Below are 20194 nucleotides of genomic sequence, written 5' to 3'. Positions count from 1 at the left end.
ACCACATTTTCAATACTTTTTTCCACCCTACATTTAACTTAAGCAGGAACAAAAAGCCTCGACTATGTGATGTGATGATTATAAATTGCAGTAATAAAATCTATGCACACCCAAAGTTTGGGCTTAACACTTTATAATAACATAAATTATTCCAATAACTTTATTGATGAAATGATCATTTAATACAGTGTAAAATAATCAAGTAAATACTTCCAATATTTTACTAAATAAATATAAAAATTCTCTTTCCCATCAACCATTACCAGGTAGTAATTATGCCCCAAATATACAGCATTGCAATATTTGTTTGGCTTTCTTTACAAAAGAAGACTCATCATCACTAAACAGAAACGACAAAGAAGCAAAGATGATACAAATGCCAGCCAAATATGTACATAACAATATTCATTCTTAGTTAAGTATTAAACTTGAGGAATGTTAGAAAAGGAGAAGCCTTTGTACCCTTTGTAAGCATAGTAGGCAATTCTTGTGTAATAGAATCCTGGGATGAACAGAATCCCACCCAATACAGCAAAAAACAACCCTGAATTCATTCGAAATTAAAAGCATTTCTCAGTTCTCGAAATTTCAAATCTACACCACAATCGAAAGATTGTAATTGAGGAACAATCGAAACTAGATTTCAGTAATCCCTGAACTTTATCTTATACTGAACTATATATATCTCCCTCGGAACAACATAACCCGTGAGTCATTACAGTTTGCCTGAAAGCTCAGTGTAAACCCGACATATGTAAGTTGGTGTCGGATAAACTTGACTGAGCTTTGGGTTGGAAAAATTGAAATTCAATCTACATAGCATAACATGTAGGAAAAATAAAAGACAGTGTCCAGCAAAAAGTCCACAGCAAGAGGTGTCATAAGTTTAATTATGTACTCCCACCAAGAATGCATCAAATCTATCCACACAAAAGATAAATGGCGAAAAGGGGATGGAAGCAACCAAAATCTTCAGCCCACGACAAAGTATTAACTATATACCATCAACGCATAATTATAAACTCTGCAATACCTAAACTACTCTCTAAAATGGGCATCTCGAAGACATGCTAGGTAAAAATATATCCAAAGTCAGATGCAAGGATATTCTTGCATATGTGCATATGCTAGCTAGTCACTGCTTGATCAATAATGGTAGCAAATTCATCTTCTATTCATGATTACACAATTCATCTTCATTGTCATTAACTTGTTCAAAAACTAAAGTGTCTCGATTATAAACATCTATAATAAGAGCCACCATAAAGTTTTGCATTTCTATTTGCACTTATGAACCATGCCCTCCATATCCATTCAGATATTTATCGTTTTTCTCCCTTCAAAGTTTTTTAACTTAGCCATAAAGTGCTCCCAAAGTTACTTAGAGCTGTTTAATCGAATCGGTGGCAGAAGAATTCACGTGAGTTCCAGAAATTCATATTTAGTGTGAAAATTAATGATTCAGAACCTATGAAACCTTTTTCCCCTAAATTAACAGGCAAGTGTCGAGAATCAACGCATTGCCTGAGAAACAAGCACTTACATTTTTTTTTACAGCATTATATACATTTTCAGTATGATAGTGCCAATTTCACCCCATTGAAAATTCTCCACGCATCACTACAGATTATTAGTTTAATTGAGTCCCCACGCGATCCACAATTCATCGCCAAAAGCCACAAAACAGCAGAAACCATCTCACGATGAAAAAAATTAACAACGATAGAATATTAATTAAATAAATAAATAATACCGTGCGCGCGGTCGCCGCCGATTCGATTGGCAGCCATGTAGATTCCGACGACAATACCGAGCGCGCCAAAGACGAAGAGTGCAACGGAGAGGCCGATCTCCTTGACTGGTGGCCGGTTCTCCACGGCGTGCGACGAATCCATCATTAAATCTTCATCCGATATCGAAAACGCATGATCCACGTACGCCATTCCGAGCTTCTACTGATTGGAGCAGAGAATTTTGCAGCAAAGTGGGTATGAAGTAAGGAATTGGGGAGCGAGTTTGCGTGGAGACGAAGGGATGGGAAGGGAAGAAATTGGTAAGGTAAGGTAAGAAAGAACGGAGATTTGTCTTCACTCTACTCTAGGGTTTGGTGTGGGATTTATATTTATTAATTATTTTGCTATTTTCTTTTGAATTAAAAAAAAAAAAAAAAAACACTGTTTTAAAATCGCAAATATAAAAAAAATCTATATATTAACAATCCAATCTAATATCTAATATATATATATATATTTACTGTTGATTTTGTGTCGTCACGCGACGATCCAATTTTTTTTCTATTTTTAGTGACTTATTAGAAGCCTTTCTAGGCTGTGAAATTTGAAGTTTAATGGATGTCCTGAAAAATGACTGTCGGAGACAGCTGAGATCCAATGTCACTTAAATTAGCAATGATGTAAGTTTCCTAACAATTCATTTCGTCAAAAAGAATGCAAGGTCGGGATGACAAAAATGGTGAACTGTGTGAATGTTTATGCCCCTAATGAAATTAGTAATAGAAGGACAGCGTGGGAAAGTTTGAAAAATACATGGAACCAAGGGAAAGGCTGGTGGTGCCTCGAGCGAGACTTCAACTCCACACTTCATGAAAACGAAACGAAAGGCAGCAACGATGATGCTAGATCTAGGTATGATTTTCTAGATCTGGTTAACTATATGGAATTGACCGATCTTCTGATGGTAGGGGGAAAATTCACATGGTGCGGCAACAAAGGTTGTTCTCTATTTCGATTCGATAGATTTTGTTAAGTGTGGATTGGATATTAGAAGAGAAAGGATGGGTGCAGAAAAACAAAAAAACATTGTCTCTCTAATTACATACCAGTTTCCCTAGAAGCAGGTTATATTGATTGGGGTCCGAAACTATTCCGTTTCTTTAATCACTGGCTGCTGGATAATAATTTTTGCAAGAAAATGAAGGAGGATTGAGAAGGCCTACTCGAGAAAGGAGAATGGTGCAGAGATTTTGGAAAGAAATTGTCGGATGTTTAAAATACTATCAAAGGGTGGGAGGATTATAGCAGAGGAGATTTTGCGCGAAAAATCAAACTGGTAGAGAGAGTGTGCGATACCCTGACTTGCAAGCCACGCAGAGCCGGGCGTGTCAAAATTAGACTGGCCCCTCTAGAGCAAGCACGTTAACTCTAAAGTTCTTTTAGTATAGTTCCTGAAAATGAATGTGCATATTGTTGACATGAGTAGTTTATTAAATTCATTTAATCTCTATTCAACCTCGGGGATATCACATCTTTCCCGACGCATATCACTATTGAACTCCGGGGGTATTACAGAGAGCTGGCAGTGTTGGATATTCAATTAGAAGAGAATCCAGTTGATGAAGCCTTGGAAAAACGCCTTTGGAAGAAGAAATGTGAGCTATGGCGGACTTTCTATATTGAAGAGAGTTCGTGGAGGCAAAAGTCGAGAGATATATAGATATGGGAGGGGGTTAGAAATACTAGGTACTTCCTGTCTCGTTGTAAATTGAGGTATGCGAAGAATCAAATTATGAAGGTGACTTGGAGTGGGAATAACTGAGAAGGACCCATTGGTATTAACGTGACGGCGTTTAATTATTTCAAAGAGCTTTTTGAGGAAAGAGAAGGAAGCTAGCCCCGAATATCGGAGCATGTGCCGAGGAACCTTGGAATGTAGTTCAAAGTTGTCAAGGTGATAAAGCCCCGGGTTTAGATGGATTTAAACTTAAATACATCAAGATTTTTTAGGTTCAAATGAGTAGTGTAGTTGGTGGATAATTTTCAGTAGAATCTTATAATTCCTCAAGAATTCGGGGCATCATTTATCTCTTTAATCTCGAAAGTGTCTTCCCTGAGTTCATTTCAGGATTTTCGGCTAATGACTCTACTAGGGAGCATGTATAAAATTGTGGCAAAGATTTTCAATCTCAGAATGCGAAAAAATATGCCGGAGATAATCAAACCTCAACAAATGGCCTTTTTTAAAGGAAGGAAAATTTTGGACTGCATCCTCATTGTGACCGAGACCATTCACTAGGCTAGAAAATAGAAGATTAAGGAGCATTTGTCATTAAACTCAAATTTTTCCAAGGCCTACGATAATGTCTCATGGAAAGCGCTGGAAAATACGCTCTATGTGATGAATTTTGGCGAAAGATGGATCTCTTGGGTCCTAGGATGTGTTAAGTCAGAATCGGCGGCGATAGCACATATTTTTTTTTTTCAGTTTGGGAGTGAGATACGTCAAGGAGATCCACTATCAATCTATCTATTTTTTATTGTGGCAGAGATTCTCAATGTTATGATTAACCGAGCTATAGATTTGGGGCTGCTGATGGGAATAAAGGTTGGATTTCAGGGAGTGTTATTTGGAGCATGTTATAGTGCTTAGGTGAATATTGAGAATATTTTGTATTTGCACTGGTTGAGATCAAGGGAGGGTGTATTCAATTATGATTCTATGGGATTTTTTTGAACTTTTTTTGAACTTTTAAAATTTTGGTGTGTATTCAATCAAGACTTTTAATTTTTTTTTAAAAAAATTTGGAGGTATTCAATTTCGACTTTTTAAAGTTTTTTTATTCAACAATCCATAAACTTTTAAAATCTACGGATTTTATTGAATTTTGATGGAAAATTAGAAAATTTGTATAGTATAAAATCTCCCATAATAAGTAGAAATTTTGATAGATTCTTAAATTTATTATTATTATTATTATTGTTGTTGTTGTTGGTGGTGGTGGTGGTGGTGGTGGTGGTGGTGGTGTTGTTGTTGTTGTATACGTGATAAATAATGTAATAATATTTACTAATATTATTATAATTTTCAATAAAATAATAATTTCAAATTAAAATATATAAGCGAATTATTTTTAATTTTTTAAAAACATATATTTTTATATTATAAATATAATATTTAAAATTTATTATTTTATAATAAATATATATTATTGCTATCTTTTCTTTTCAATTATTGAATACAATATATTATCATTCCAGTGTCGTTTTTTCTTTTCAATTATCGAATACACTATATTGTCATATCGGTGATAATGAAATAGATATATATATTTTTTAATTGAATCGCTAGTTTATATTTATTTACTTTTTTATTTCGATATTTTTTTAAAAAAATCGTAAATTATGTTTTTTACTTTATTTATATACATATTTATTTTTTATGTAAAAAATTATATAAATAATAATAACTAATAAAAAATATAAAAATAATTTGATATATTAAATAATTATATAATACTAAAAACTATAAAATTAAAATATTAATATACCATATAATAGTGTTATATATGTTACAATAATTTTTACATTATTAATAATTATATATTATTTATTTATTTATTTTATAAAAATATAATAATATTTAATAAATTTAATTATAAATATATTACATTTATAAAACTTATGTTTAATACAATTTTATATAATTATATATATGTTATCAAATATAAAGTATAAATATATAAGTATTTATTAACAAATATATGTAATATATAATATATATAAAGAGATGGGATAGAGAGAGAAAACTTTTAAAGATAGTAAATAAAAATTATATATTTATAGAAAGAGTGAAAGAGTAGTTGAGAGAGAGAAAAATTTTCACCCATCATTATGAATAATATCGTGACTATATATAGTCGATGTCAATTCGCTTATGATGCTGATTTAATCTGCGTCGTCGATGAAAAATGAAGTTAATAGATGAGATTTGAAGGAAAGATTAAAATGTAATTTTAATATACTAATTATAGTAACATAAATTTATTATATCAATCTTAATTCATATGATTTACATATGGAACAACAATATTTTGGAAAGAAATTAAAAAATATATATTAACAAACTTTTATACCATTTGTTTTATATTTATCTGTATGCTATTTTAAAATTTCTTCCTAAACTTTCATTGGTTGATTCTTTGTCACGTGAAGTAGATGAATAATATTTTAGGAGATGCACATCTTAGCCCTGCTATCGCATAAAACAATAATGCATCAACTTCGTCAAAATAAAACTATAATTAATAAGATTTTTTATAATTATGGTAGAATTTATAATTAATATCAACTAAATTTTTTGCTTTATTTGAACTAATTACTTCAAATAAAATTATTGGTCAAAATATTTTAATTGTAAAAAAATATGTTATATATAATAGATATAAAATTAATTCAACAAAGTACATGTACAGCAAACAGTGTAGAACATGACATCATATCATCAAGTTGTTAATAGCATATGTGTATACAACCGATAGCATAACATGAGTTAAGATTTACATAAGATTTATCAAATCAATTTCTTGTTTTATTTGAACTAATTACTTCAAATAAAACTATTGGCAAAATATTTTAATTTCAAAAAAATATGTCATATATAATAAATATAAAATCTAATTCAACAAATAACATGTACAACAAATCGAGTATGACGTGACATCATATCATTGAGTTGTTGATAGCATAGTTGTATACAACCGAGAGCATAACATCCTGTGGTACTATCTAGATAAGATTTAATAACATAATTAATAAGATTTCATACCATAATTATTGAGATCATTAATTATAGTAACGTTTATAATTAATTTCATATCAATATATTGACTTAATTAAATTAATTACTTAAGTTAAATAATATAATACCTTAATAAAATAATATTACGTAAATATAAAATATTAATTATGCAAGTAACCTGTTAAGTAGACATTATAAATCATGAATAAAGCATATTACAAAATCACATATATCATATGCATATCTAGTCGATAGCATATTGAAATATGAGACAATATTTGAATAAGATTTGAAACCATAATTAAGGTAATATTGATAATTACCGTAATGTTTGTAATTATTATTATATCAATTTCTTTCCTTAATTGAACTAATTTCTTTAAATAAAATTATTGTAAAAATTATTTTAATTTCAAAAATATTTATCATATATAATAAATATAAAATTTAATTCAACAAATAATATGTACAACAAATAGTGTATAACGTGACATCATATCATCTAGTTGTTGATAGAATATGTGTATAAAGCCGATAGCATAATATCCTATAAGACATCATATCATTAAGTTGTTGATAGCATATCTGTGTACAGACGATAGCATAACATCCTATGAGTTAAGAACTAAATAAGATTTGATACAATAATTAGTGTTATCGTTAATTATAGTAACGTATCTTATTAATGGAACATTATAATTGACTAGCTTAAATTATATATATTAAAGAAAATCATTATTAAATATCTTGTTATACAAATTTAACCCTGGTTATTGATGTCCATTGGATCGATAATTAAAATCAATCAACGGCTCCAGTGAAGTAAACACGGTGCTGATGATTAATTAAAATCAATCAAGAACCACCTAGCTAATGCAATAGATAATGAGTCATCTAAATGCTATTAAATGATTGACAACTAAACTACACATGTCATAACACTCCACATTAGGTGTCATTAATTTGCAATGAATACGTCTCGTTAAAACCTTACTATGAAAAAACTCATTGTGACAAAAATCTTAATAAAGGAAAAAAAATAAAAATGATATTCATGCATTAAAATACTCCCTATGATGTGGACATCCCTTGAAAATATGGCTTTCCCTGATATGGACATTATTTGGAATATCGTTTCCCTTGATGTGAACATCATTTGAAATCTCGCAATCGATGCATCCCGATGTTATTTATCAATTTTTCCGAATGTTGTAGTCGGTAGAGCCTTAGTCAATAAATATGCTAAATTATCGTTGTATCGAATATGCAACACATATATTTCACTATTTTTCTGAAGATCACGAGTAAAGAAAATTTTAGGTGAAATATTTTTCGTTCTATCTCCTTTAATATATCCTCATTTCAGTTGCGATATAGAAGCTGCATTATCTTCGTGTAAAATAGTATGAGGATTATTATTTTCAGATCTCAAACCACAATTCTTTAAAATGTGGTGAACCATTAATCTCAACCAGACACATTCTCGACTAGCCTCATGAATTGCTATTAATTCATCATGATTTGATGAAGTTGCGGTTAATGTTTGTTTAATTGATCTCCAGAATACCACTGTACCGCCGCATGTAAATATATAGTCAGTATTAGACTTGGCTCTATGCGGATTAGAGAGATACCCAACATCTGCATATTCAATCAATTTATGTCGAGATCCATTTGGATAAAATAGGCCGAGATCAATAGATCCTTGGAGATAACAAAAAATATGTTTGATTCTCTTCCAATGTCGTTGTGTTGGCATTGCACTAAATCTTGCTAATAAATTTACAGCAAATGCTATGCCTGATCTAGTACTGGTAGCCAAATACATTAGTGCTCCAATAGCACGTAAATATGGTACTTCAGGACTAAGTGCTTCCCCACTCTCTTCTTTTGGTCTAAAAAGATTCTTTATAGAATCAAGAGTTCTAACAATCATTGGAGTACCTTAATGAATATGTTTTATCCATTGCAAATCGTTTCAATACCTTCTGGGGTATATGCAGATTGATGTATCAATTTGTAGACCAATGCAACATTTCGTTTTCCCGAAATCCTTGATTTCGAATTCTTTTTTCAAGTATTCAATAGCTTCTTGGACCTCTCAAGGGGTTCCAATTAAATTCAACTCATCCACATAAACAACTATTATCACAAAATTTCTCTCATATTTCCTTATAAAAACACATGGGCAAACAAAATCATTGGCATATCTTTCTTTCAATAATCATTCACTGAGACGATTATATCACATGCGACCAGATTGTTTGAGTCCATACAAAGACTTTTGTAATTTAATAGAATAAAATTCCTTTGGTTTTGATTTGTATTCATCAAACATACTAAATTCTTCAAGGATTTTTATGTAAATATCACTAACCAACGAGCCACATAAATAGGTAGTTACAACGTCCATCATATATTGAAATTTTATTCCATCAATTACTGAAGAATATGTTTCATTAAAATCAATTCCAAGTATTTGTGAAAAACCTTGGGCACAAGTCTTGCTTTATATCTGGAAATTTCATAATTCTCATTTCGCTTTCGAACAAATACTCATTTATAATCAACAGGTTTAACACCTTCGGGTGTTTGAACAATGAGTCCAAAAACTTTCCGTTTTTCCAGTGAATTTAATTCAGTGTGGATCGCATCTTTCCATTTTGGCCGATCTATTTTTTTCAACGTTCATTAACTTATTTAGGTTCTGGATCCTCGTCATTTTCCATTAGATTAAGTGCTACATTATATGCAAAAGAATTATCCATAATTTATCATTTTGGTTCCAATATTTTCCAGTAGTAATATAATTTATTAAATTTTCAATAATTTCATTCTCTTCGGGAGAAATTCTGTTAGGATTAACATCATCAGCAAGTTTATCAAGATCAATTTCTTCAGAAATCTGATCCATGTTACTACCTATTTCTTGAGGGTTTTGACTAACATTCAAATCCTCAACCTTTTTATTTGTTCATCTTTTATTTTGAGGATTTTTATCTTTGGAACCTACAGGTCTGCCACGATTTAGCTGTGCATTTGATTAATAATCACTTTGTATTTGTCCTTCAGGGGCAATAATTTTAACATATACATTATCAGTAGCTATATAAGATTCAGTGACCCTGCTGGCATCACAAATAAAAAATCAGATAACTGATTTGCTATTCGCTCAAAATGTAAAATTATTTGTCCCTCTAATTCATTTTGACTTATAATATAATATAGAGTTGATGAAACTCATATAAAATTTATTTTTAAAAAACTTTAAAAAATGAGAAAAATTCTTTTGGAGTGGCCCATTCACACCAAATTATATATATATATATATATTAAATATTAGATTAGATGGTATTCATATGCGCAGCGTATATAATTAGTTTATATATAAAGTACAAATAACAAGAATATGAAAATCATTTTACATATTTTCATTAATCAATAATATCATATTACGTATTAATTTACTAAAAAAATTGAAAAAGCAACTTTAGATTAGGACAAAAGTGTTGTAATATTATTATAGGATTAGCCAATATAAATATTAATTATTTCTACCGCTAACCACTATTTTATATATTGTATAATATTATATATATTGTGCATATAAATATAAGTAAATAGATATAAGTGTGTGTATGCAATATGTAAATATAATATATATTAGATAATGTATGTATGTATTGTAGACACTAAAAATATATGTCTAAAATCAATTAAATATCATGTATTTTGGAAGAAAATAAAATTCCAATAAAATAAATATATGGTATTTAATTATGCACATATGTTAATTTTTGTACAATAAATATCAACCATTAATGCAAAATCTGCTTAAAATGGAAGATATCGTACAAATATTACGTGCATAAATAGAGCCATAATAAATTTGGCAGCAAAATAAATTAATCTTGTCAATAAAGGAAGTATATAAATTAATATCTTCCAAACAAGGCAATGATATAAAGATCTTGTCAATAAAGGAAGTATATAAATTAATATCTTCCAAAAAAGGCAATGATATAAAGATTTTGACGAGAAAGGAAGGTGCATAATCAAATCCGTCAAAAATGGAAAACGGCATCCGAGGGAAAAGGAAAGATTATAAAATCTTTCCATCCACGTAGCACCATCCGAAAAGGAAGCCAATGCCACCCTCCCCTATAAATAGGAGCCTTGGCCAATTCATTTAGACACCGAAGTTCATTTGAAGACTCGCGCAAGGGTAAGTCTCTCTAGACTCTCTGCAATGTTCTTCATTGTTCTTCGTGTCCTTCGAAGCGTTCTTCGTCGAAAAGTCACCGATTTGGACAAATGATCCAATATTGGTTGACGAATCGATGAAGTTAACGTTCTTCGTCGTATGTCCGAGCCGGAGGAAGGATCAAATCTCTCAAAGCTATCGAGGAATCCATCAAAGCCAAGGAAGAGCCTCCAAAGTCGCTCCCAAAGCTTGAAGATGTTCGTCGCGTTCTTCATAAAAGGCGCAAACCAGGCCCTCTTCGATCCAAAAGTCAAAGGGACACGCCGCCAAAAGCGTTATGGAGCACTAAATCTCTCCCTCAAAGATCAAATTCCGTCGGATCATCCAAAGGAGGCATCAATCCGAAGCCGACGATCAAAATCGCCAACATGGATACCAAAGTCCTTCAAAAGCCGGCGAAGTCAAACCGAAGACCAAAATCCCTTCGGATCAAAGAAGCCACCCAAATCCAAATTGGAAAAATGGATCGACCCGGAGAGAGAATCAAAGGATCCGAATAGAGAATAGGACCCGCATTAAATTTAAATACAAATATAATTTGTACAAATTTTGTGTTTATAAAAATATAACACAATTTTTTTGTCTACAGATTTTTGGCACGCCCAGTGGGACATCTCTACCTTTCATCTCTCTTTCCGTCGAATTCTCAAACGATCAATGGCTTCCTACAAAATCAAGACTTCCAATGCTGTGTCGAAAGCTGCTGCTCTAGCCGCCACCGCCAAAGGAGTCGCTGCTACTACATCAAGAACCTCAAGTGCTTCAATGAATGCTGGAGTGATGACACGAAGTATGGCTAAAAGAGTACTGTCATTTTCCGAGGATGCACATCCGAAAATCACAGAGCAAAACTCACTCTATGAGGAGGACGAAAGCTTCAAGAGTACCTCCGCACCGGGCACCCCTCAAGAAGTTGCAACTCGTTCGACCGCATCGAGTTATGCCCCGGTGATGACCACGAACGCTTCAAACATAGAAGACCAACTTGTTGCACTGGCCAAAGTTGTTGAAGGGATGTCTCAACACATGCAGCAACAATACAATGTCATCGCAAAACTGCTTGCAAAATTGGACAAGCCGGAACCAACCAACCAGAATGCTTCGGAGGCCCAAAATGAAGCAGAAACATCCATGGATCAACGCCACGGTAAAGAAAAAATGGCGGGACCAATGCCGTTTCAAACATCATCTGACTCTTTCATCCATCTATCCCAACTTGACGAGTATATCAAAGGAGCTCTCAAAAGGGAGTTTGAAGGAAGTTCAAGGCCAACAAATATGTATGCCAAGCCTTACACTTCAAGGATCGACGCCCTCAAGATGCCGTTGGGATATCAACCACCAAAGTTCCAACAATTTGATGGCAAAGGCAACCCAAAGCAGCATGTGGCACACTTCATGGAAACATGCAACAACGCTGGGACATACGGCGATCTCTTGGTAAAGCAGTTCGTACGGTCATTAAAAGGCAACGCCTTCGACTGGTATATCGACCTGGAGGCTGGTTCCATCGACAGTTGGGAGCAGTTGGAGTACGAGTTCTTGAACCGGTTCTACAGCACAAAAAGGACCGTCAGTATGACAGAACTCACCAATACTCGTCAATGGAAAGATGAACCAGCAATCGACTACATCAACCGCTGGAGGAGTTTGAGCTTGAACTGCAAAGACCGGTTGTCTGAGGCCTCCGGTATAGAGATGTGCGTCCAAGGAATGCACTGGGGGTTGAAATACATCCTGCAAGGGATCCGACCCCACACTTTCGAAGAACTTGCTACCCGCGCTCATGACATGGAGTTAAGTATGGCTTCAAGCGGGATGCACGGACCACCAGTTCAAGAATCTTCAAAAGCAAAAAGATACGAAAGATATGATGCCGCAAAGAAGGGGAACAACGCCCCTATCAAGTCTTTTGGAAAAGAAGCCTTGGCCATAAAAGCGACGACCAAAGCACCTATGAAGATCCAAAGTAAAGAAAAGGAAGTTGCGAGGAAAAGACAATCAACTCAGACAGAAAGACCGCCAAGGCCAACCCTTAAAGAGTTGCAATCCAAAACTTATCCTTTCCTGGATTCTGACGTCTCGGGAATCTTTGACGATCTACTCAGAGAAAACCTCATTGAACTTCCGAATTCAAAAAGACCGGAGGAAGCTGGAAAGGTTGATGACCCAAGATATTGCAAATACCATCGTGTCGTAGGACATCCCATCCATAACTGTTTCATCTTTAAAGACAAAGTCATGGAGTTGGCTCATGAAGGAAAGATCACCCTTGAAGACGATTCTGCTTCTGTTAATGTCACTTCAATCATGTTCGGGTCTCTCGAAGTTGACATAAAAGACAAAGAATCATATTGTCTCACTACCGAGAAAGGTGGCAAGGCGATCAGAGACAAATCGAGTGAAGAATGTGCCACGATAACTTTCACTGATGAAGATTTGGTGTTAGGATCCAAACCCCATAATCGTCCATTACTGGTCGTGGGTTATATCCATGAACAAAGGATTAACCGGATATTCTTAGACGGAGGAGCTGCAGTCAATGTCCTTCCTCTATACACATTGCAAAAATTGGGAATACCAGTAGATCAGTTGTTCGAGAGTCGTATGACAATACATGGATACAATCAAGAGGGGCAAAGAGCACTTGGCACCATAAGATTGAGACTCTTAATCGATGAAATGGAAACTAACCCTTTGTTCTACGTGATAGACGCAAAGACATCTTTCAACGTTCTTTTGGGAAGACCATGGATACATGAGAATGGTGTAGTTCCATCAACGTGGCACCAATGCTTCAAATACGCTCAAAATGGAGTGACAAAGAAAGTTCTTGGAGACACAAAGCCATATGCAGAAGCCGAGTCACACTTTGCGGACGCCAAATATTTCTCTACAGAAGCAAAAAAATCCAAGGTACATGAAGATGTCAAAGCACCACAACCAAACTTGGGGGCAAAGTTAAGAGATAAAGAAAAAACACCTGCCTCAGGTTCTGCAGACTCATTAATTGAGCCTCTAAAAGATTTGACTCTTCCGAAGACCCCACTCAACCCAATCCCCCCATCACAGACAAGGAATGGAAAAGAGGAAAAAATAGAGGCTATGCGATTGCAAAAGGACAAAAGCTTTGGCCCAAAAGCCTACAAACTTCTCACAAAAGCTGGATATAATCCAAATGAGGAATCACTGCTGGGAAAGTTACCACCACAGACAACCCAAGGTTCGAGGGCTGGTCTTGGGTACATGCCACAAGCTCCCGTACGCATCGCTATCAAAAGGGCTGCAAATCATCATATCACCGAAAGCGAGACTTTGTCTTCCAATTCACCTCAAAAGGGGAAGAATGCAAGAGTATCGGTTTTCGAGAGGCTAAAACCTTCTGTCTTCACAAGGTTAGGACCAAAGATCAATAAAGAGAAAAACAAGACGAATTCCACATCAACAAAATATGTGGAGATGGATGAAGAAATCAAGAGCCGCTTTCCATCCCGCATGACGCGTCAAACAAAAATGACGATACATTGCGGTAAAGTTTTAAAGGCTAAATGGCAAACCGTTGTCTTCACCAAACCCAAAGAAGATAATGAAGAAAGTGTTGCATCATCCTGCTACATCACTGAAGGGGGAGAAGAAACAATGATTGAAGAAGATGCAGGAAATGCACCCGCCGCGCTCGAAGAAGGTATCAAAGCTGCAGTGGACGAGTTAGAAGAAGTCAACTTGGGAAATGAAGATCACCCAAGACCTGTCTATGTCAACAAAGAGCTGGGTGAGGATGATATGAATGCCTACATCCGACTTCTCAACGAATTCCAAGATGTCTTCGCTTGGTCATATAAAGAAATGCCCGGCTTAGACCCGAAAGTTGCGGTCCACCATCTAGGTGTGAAGAAAGGAGCTCGCTCTGTGAAGCAAGCACAACGAAGATTCCGTCCTGAACTCATCCCTCAAATAGAAAATGAAGTCAACAAACTCATTGAAGTGGGGTTCATCCGGGAAGTCAAATACCCCCAATGGATTTCCAACATCGTGCCTGTAAAGAAAAAGAATGGACAAATCCGAGTTTGTGTGGATTTCCGAGATTTAAACGAAGCATGCCCAAAAGATGATTTTCCTTTACCCATAACTGAATTGATGATTGATGCAACGACAGGACATGAAGCGCTTTCTTTTATGGATGGATCATCTGGATATAACCAAATTCGTATGGCACCTGAAGACGAAGAGTTAACCGCCTTTCGTACACCGAAAGGTATCTACTGTTACAAAGTTATGCCTTTCGGATTGAAAAATGCTGGGGCAACCTACCAAAGAGCAATGCAAAAGATCTTTGATGACATGCTACACAAAAATGTAGAGTGCTATGTTGACGACTTGGTTGTCAAATCCAAGAGAAAAGAAGATCACCTGCAAGACTTAAGAAAGGTTTTTGAAAGGTTGAGGCGCTACCAATTAAAAATGAATCCTCTCAAATGCGCTTTTGGAGTCACCTCCGGAAAATTCCTCGGATTCATTGTCCATAGTCGTGGAATTGAGATTGAACAGGCAAAGATAGATGCCATCACAAAAATGCCTGAGCCTCGTAACATCCACGAGCTAAAAAGCTTACAAGGAAAATTAGCATATATAAGAAGATTTATCTCTAACCTCGCTGGACGATGTCAACCTTTCAGCCGAATCATGAAGAAGGGAGTGCCTTTCCATTGGGATGAAGCATGCAAGAAGGCATTCCAAAGTATCAAAGACTACTTGACAAAACCACCAGTGCTGACAGCCCCAATTCCTGGACATCCGTTGACGCTTTACATCGCTGCACAAGAGCGTTCAGTTGGAGCCTTGTTAGCACAGGAAGCCAATAAAGGGAAAGAAAATGCCCTCTACTACCTCAGCAGAATGATGACACCAAATGAACTAAATTATTCACCGGTGGAAAAGATATGCTTGGCGCTCATCTTCGCCATAAAAAAGTTGAAGCATTACTTCCAAGCGCACACTATCCGGTTGGTGTCCAAAGCAAATCCCTTGAAATATGTCATGTCAAAGCCTGTCCTTTCTGATCGACTTGCGAGGTGGTACCTGCAGCTGCAACAATTCGAAATCATATATGTACCACAGAAAGCTGTAAAAGGACAAATATTGGCTGACTTCCTTGCTGATCATCCCATCCCCGCTGAATGGGAGTTGTCTGACGACTTCCCTGATGAAGACGCGCTTTTTCTCGAAATCACCCCACCATGGAAAATGTATTTTGACGGCTCATCACACAAAAATGGAGCTGGAGCCGGAGTAATATTTGTCACATCACAAGGAGAAGTCCTTCCATACTCTTTTGCCTTAAAAGAAAAGTGTTCAAATAATGTGGCTGAGTATCAAGCACTCATCCTCGGCCTAAAAATGGCGGTAGATATCAAGCAACGCCAACTTCAAGTATACGGGGATTCCAAGCTGGTTGTAAATCAAATCACTGGAGAGTTTGAAGTGAAGAAACCAGAACTAATGCCTTACTTAAAGTATGCTAAGGCACTCATTGAGTTGCTCGGGGATGTCTCTATTGAATATGTCCCAAGGAAAGAGAATGGGCAAGCTGACGCCCTGGCTAAATTGGCATCGACTCTATCCATCCCGGATCAACAGGTGTATATTCCGATACGCAAAGTTTGGGTGGATTCCTGCAAGTATGAAGAAGAAGAATGTGTTGAAAAAGAAGTAAATCACCTCATCGAGGTGTTTGAAATTGAAGAAGAAGAAGAAGATTGGCGGCAACCAATATTAGATTTCTTAAAATATGACAAGCTCCCGAGTGACCCGCGCAGACGAGCAGATATCCGAAGAAGAGCTGCACGCTACGCCTACTTCAACGGCATACTCTATCGTCGGTCGTTCGAGAACATGTTCCTTCGATGCCTCGGCAATCATCAAGCCAAACAAGCTATGGAGGAAACTCATGCCGGAATCTGTGGAGCTCATCAAGCTGGCCCAAAGTTACACTTCCGAATAAAGAGGATGGGGTATTATTGGCCAACCATGGTTAAAGACTGTATAGAATTCGCACGGAGCTGCCAACCGTGTCAATTTCATGCTAACTTTATCAATCAACCACCGGAACCATTGCACCCAACTATTGCTTCGTGGCCATTCGATACCTGGGGCATGGACGTTGTAGGACCACTCACAAAGTCGTCCGCTGGACATCTCTATATCTTGGCCGCAACAGACTACTTCTCCAAATGGGCAGAAGCAGTTCCTTTGAAAGAAGTCAAAAAGGAGACGGTAGCTGACTTCATACGAGTCAACATCATTTACCGTTATGGGGTTCCTCGGTGTATCATCACTGATAATGGAAGATCTTTTGCCAATACTCACATCGACAAGCTTTGTGAAAAGTTTGGCTTTCAACAAAAGAAGTCCTCGATGTATTATGCACCGGCAAATGGACTCGCAGAGGCATTCAATAAAACACTTTGTAACTTGCTGAAAAAGGTTGTCTCCAAATCAAAAAGAGATTGGCATGACCGCATCGGTGAAGCTTTGTGGGCCTATCGTACTACATTCCGCACTCCAACACAAGCGACACCATACTCACTTGTATATGGGGTCGAAGCTGTCCTCCCATTGGAAAGACAAATTCCTTCACTAAGGATTGCTCTCCAGGAAGAATTGACGACTGAAGAAAATGTCAGATTAAGACTCGAAGAGCTAGAGGCTCTCGACGAGAAAAGACTACAAGCTCAACAAAGACTGGAGTGTTATCAAGCACGATTGTCTCGAGCTTACAATAAAAAAGTCAAATCACGATCCTTTCAAATTGGGGACTTGGTTCTTGCTGTGAGAAGGCCCATTGTGATCAACTTTCGTTCGGGAAATAAATTTTTATCCAAGTGGGATGGACCCTACGTTGTCACTCAGGTTTACACGAATGGTGCATACAAGTTGACATCTCAAGACGGACTCCGGATAGGGCCAATCAACGGGAGGTTCCTCAAAAGATATTATGCGTGAGACCTTCAAATCAAATCAAGACTCCTTAGCATGAGGATAAACTGCAAAATAACAATAAAAGCAAATTCAAGTTGCTTTGAACTACGTTATGACTTGATCCCTTTACCGGGTACGTAGGCAGCTTGAGATATACCTTCAAGTTCAGTCAAATAAATAAAGAAATAAATAAATAAGTGATAAAGGATTTGGGTAAAAAAAAAAAAAAAAAAAAAGAAGAGAGAATTTAAATTTATTGATTGGCAATCAAAATGAAGAGTACAAATTGATCTTAAACATTAAGATTATACAACTCTTCTTTGCTAATATCCAACAACTCTTCTAAGCTTTTTAAGTATTCTTCGTCTTGCGCGGGGACATTCTCTACAGCGGCGAGTTCATCCTTGACTTCAGCAATTTGAATGGTGATATTCTCATTAACTCCTTGACGTCGCTTAATAAGGGAAACATTCTCTCTTTTTTGCTCTTGTAAAGAGCGAAGCTTCACGTCAATATTCTCCACACACCCCTCTAACTCCTTAATAGCTTCGCACTCCTCAACATGCCTCGTCTCAAGGTGCGACAGTCGATCTTTGATCTCGGAAATCTGTTGGTTACGAGCCGCTAAGGATACGGCGTCGATCGAGTCAGAACATGCCTCATCAAAAGATGCAGCGTCATCAAAAAGGGCCTTGACTCGGCCCTCAATATGAGAAATGTCAGAATACTGAAAGCTTTTCATTGATTGGAGCACTACATCAACCTCGTCCTTAATCGAGGAAAGCAAACGAGCTGGTGTCCTCAAAAGCTTACCCCGAAGATCCGACCATACTTTTCCTATATATTCGCGTTGGATCTCTTTCACAAAATTCGCGCCACAGAATTCTGAAACCGCGGGCACAACGGAATGAACAACTATTGGCTTGGTTGGAGCATCCTTTACTTGCTTATTGCAAACACCTCTAGTTTCTCCAATCACCTCAACAATAGAATCTCGGCTCGCCATCTTTTCATCCATACTCGGGATTCTTTGCTCCAACTGAAAAAGGGGATAAAAAAAACGGATCATGTTAAAAAAAAAAAAAAAAAAAAAAAAGAGATAGAAGTTACCTCTCTCGCGAAATCGCTCGAAGAATGGTGTCGGCTCGAACGAGGACTTGACGGGTTGATGATATGAGGATCTCGACGAGCTCGCTTCCAATGAACATCATGCTCACTACTGCTTCGTTCAGAGACCGAGGGTACCGTCCGCTTTGAAGAACCGACATTGTGAGTACTTGAATTTCCATTGTTCCTCTCAGGAACACCCGAGATAAGTAGCGGCATTTTTCGAGCTTTATCCGATGGCTTGGTCTGATCGGTGGTCTTTTGTACCGGCGGGATATACTTATCCAAGAAAGACCCGCAAACTTGAGTCCACCACTTCTTGTATACGTCGGAAGAAAATCCCCTCGGAATCGCAGGAATGCGTGGAAGAATAACTTCGGCTGAAGATTTCAAGTAAGTACTTTGGTGCCAATGTTGATAGCCTTCCTCAAAAGCGCAGCAACGGACGTCTTTCAAAAGAACTCCGGGAATCTCTTGGAAAAAACCAAATTGACGGCAAAAACGGTGGGGACTATACGGCTCCACGAAGCATCGAAATCCATCCCGCAAAGTCAGAAAACAAGAGCGAATGGAGATGAAGTATTCTTGCTCGTAGTCTTCGCGCTTCCCGTCATCAACAAACCGTACGTCGAAATCTTTCGTGATCATGGTGCAAGCCCAACGAAAGTAGTCACCGCGTAAAATCTTTCGGCATGCAACATCTGCTCTATACGCACGAGCACTAACAGCCCCGGAGTGCTTCACCATCCCCGGACCACGGATTCCCTTCCATACGCCGTAGTGGGTCTGAAAATACTCAGCGATCCATCCGGTCAAAAAGTGGAGAGGAATTGTCGACCAAACTTTCCCAGGACATGATGAATCCGCGATCTGGTTTAGCCCCCTATAAATACTGGTTAAGACTGGAATGGCCAAGCTTACTGGAAATCCCGACGCTAGGACACTTGCCATCTTGAAAGTTGAAGGACGTATCAAACCAACATCGTCGAGCGGAAGCACAAAGATGCAAAGCCAACAAGAAAGGAACGCTGCGAGAAAAGTCTCCTCAAGGTGCTCCCGTCCAACTTTGAGTTTGGCAAAAGATGACTCTTGCGCCTTCGACCATGGCTCGTGGGCACCAATCTCTCCGGTAGGATTGTAAGTCGCATCAGGCCGAGAAGAACGAGTAGACTCCTTGCCACGACGAATTTGAGGACGCTCGTATTTGACGGTCTTTTCGCACCAAAAAGAAATCCAGTCGGTTGCGCGGACGCCACGTCGACCTTTGTCACGACTCCGAAGAAGGTGATAGGCATGCAACAGGTATCGGCA

The 20194-nt window shown here is 36.8% G+C and overlaps 1 protein-coding gene across 1 annotated transcript; it reads right to left on the bottom strand.

The window, feature by feature from the left end:
- Window positions 1-234: 234 nt before the first annotated feature.
- Window positions 235-2086, bottom strand: LOC127263410 (uncharacterized). Its single transcript, XM_051292421.1, has 2 exons — window positions 1754-2086; window positions 235-544 (listed from the first exon to the last, which is right to left on the bottom strand). The coding sequence occupies exons 1-2, from the start codon at window positions 1941-1943 to the stop codon at window positions 423-425; spliced, it is 312 nt and encodes a 103-aa protein (XP_051148378.1). The 5' UTR covers window positions 1944-2086; the 3' UTR covers window positions 235-422.
- Between the last annotated feature and the right edge of the window lie 18108 nt (window positions 2087-20194).

The sequence above is a fragment of the Andrographis paniculata genome, unplaced genomic scaffold, assembly GCF_009805555.1.
Source record: "Andrographis paniculata isolate CXL003 unplaced genomic scaffold, ASM980555v1 Contig69END, whole genome shotgun sequence".
In the NCBI taxonomy this organism is placed as follows: domain Eukaryota; kingdom Viridiplantae; phylum Streptophyta; class Magnoliopsida; order Lamiales; family Acanthaceae; genus Andrographis; species Andrographis paniculata.
The sequence above is the reverse complement of the archived record's forward strand: the minus strand, read 5'-3'. Positions and strand labels throughout refer to the sequence as shown.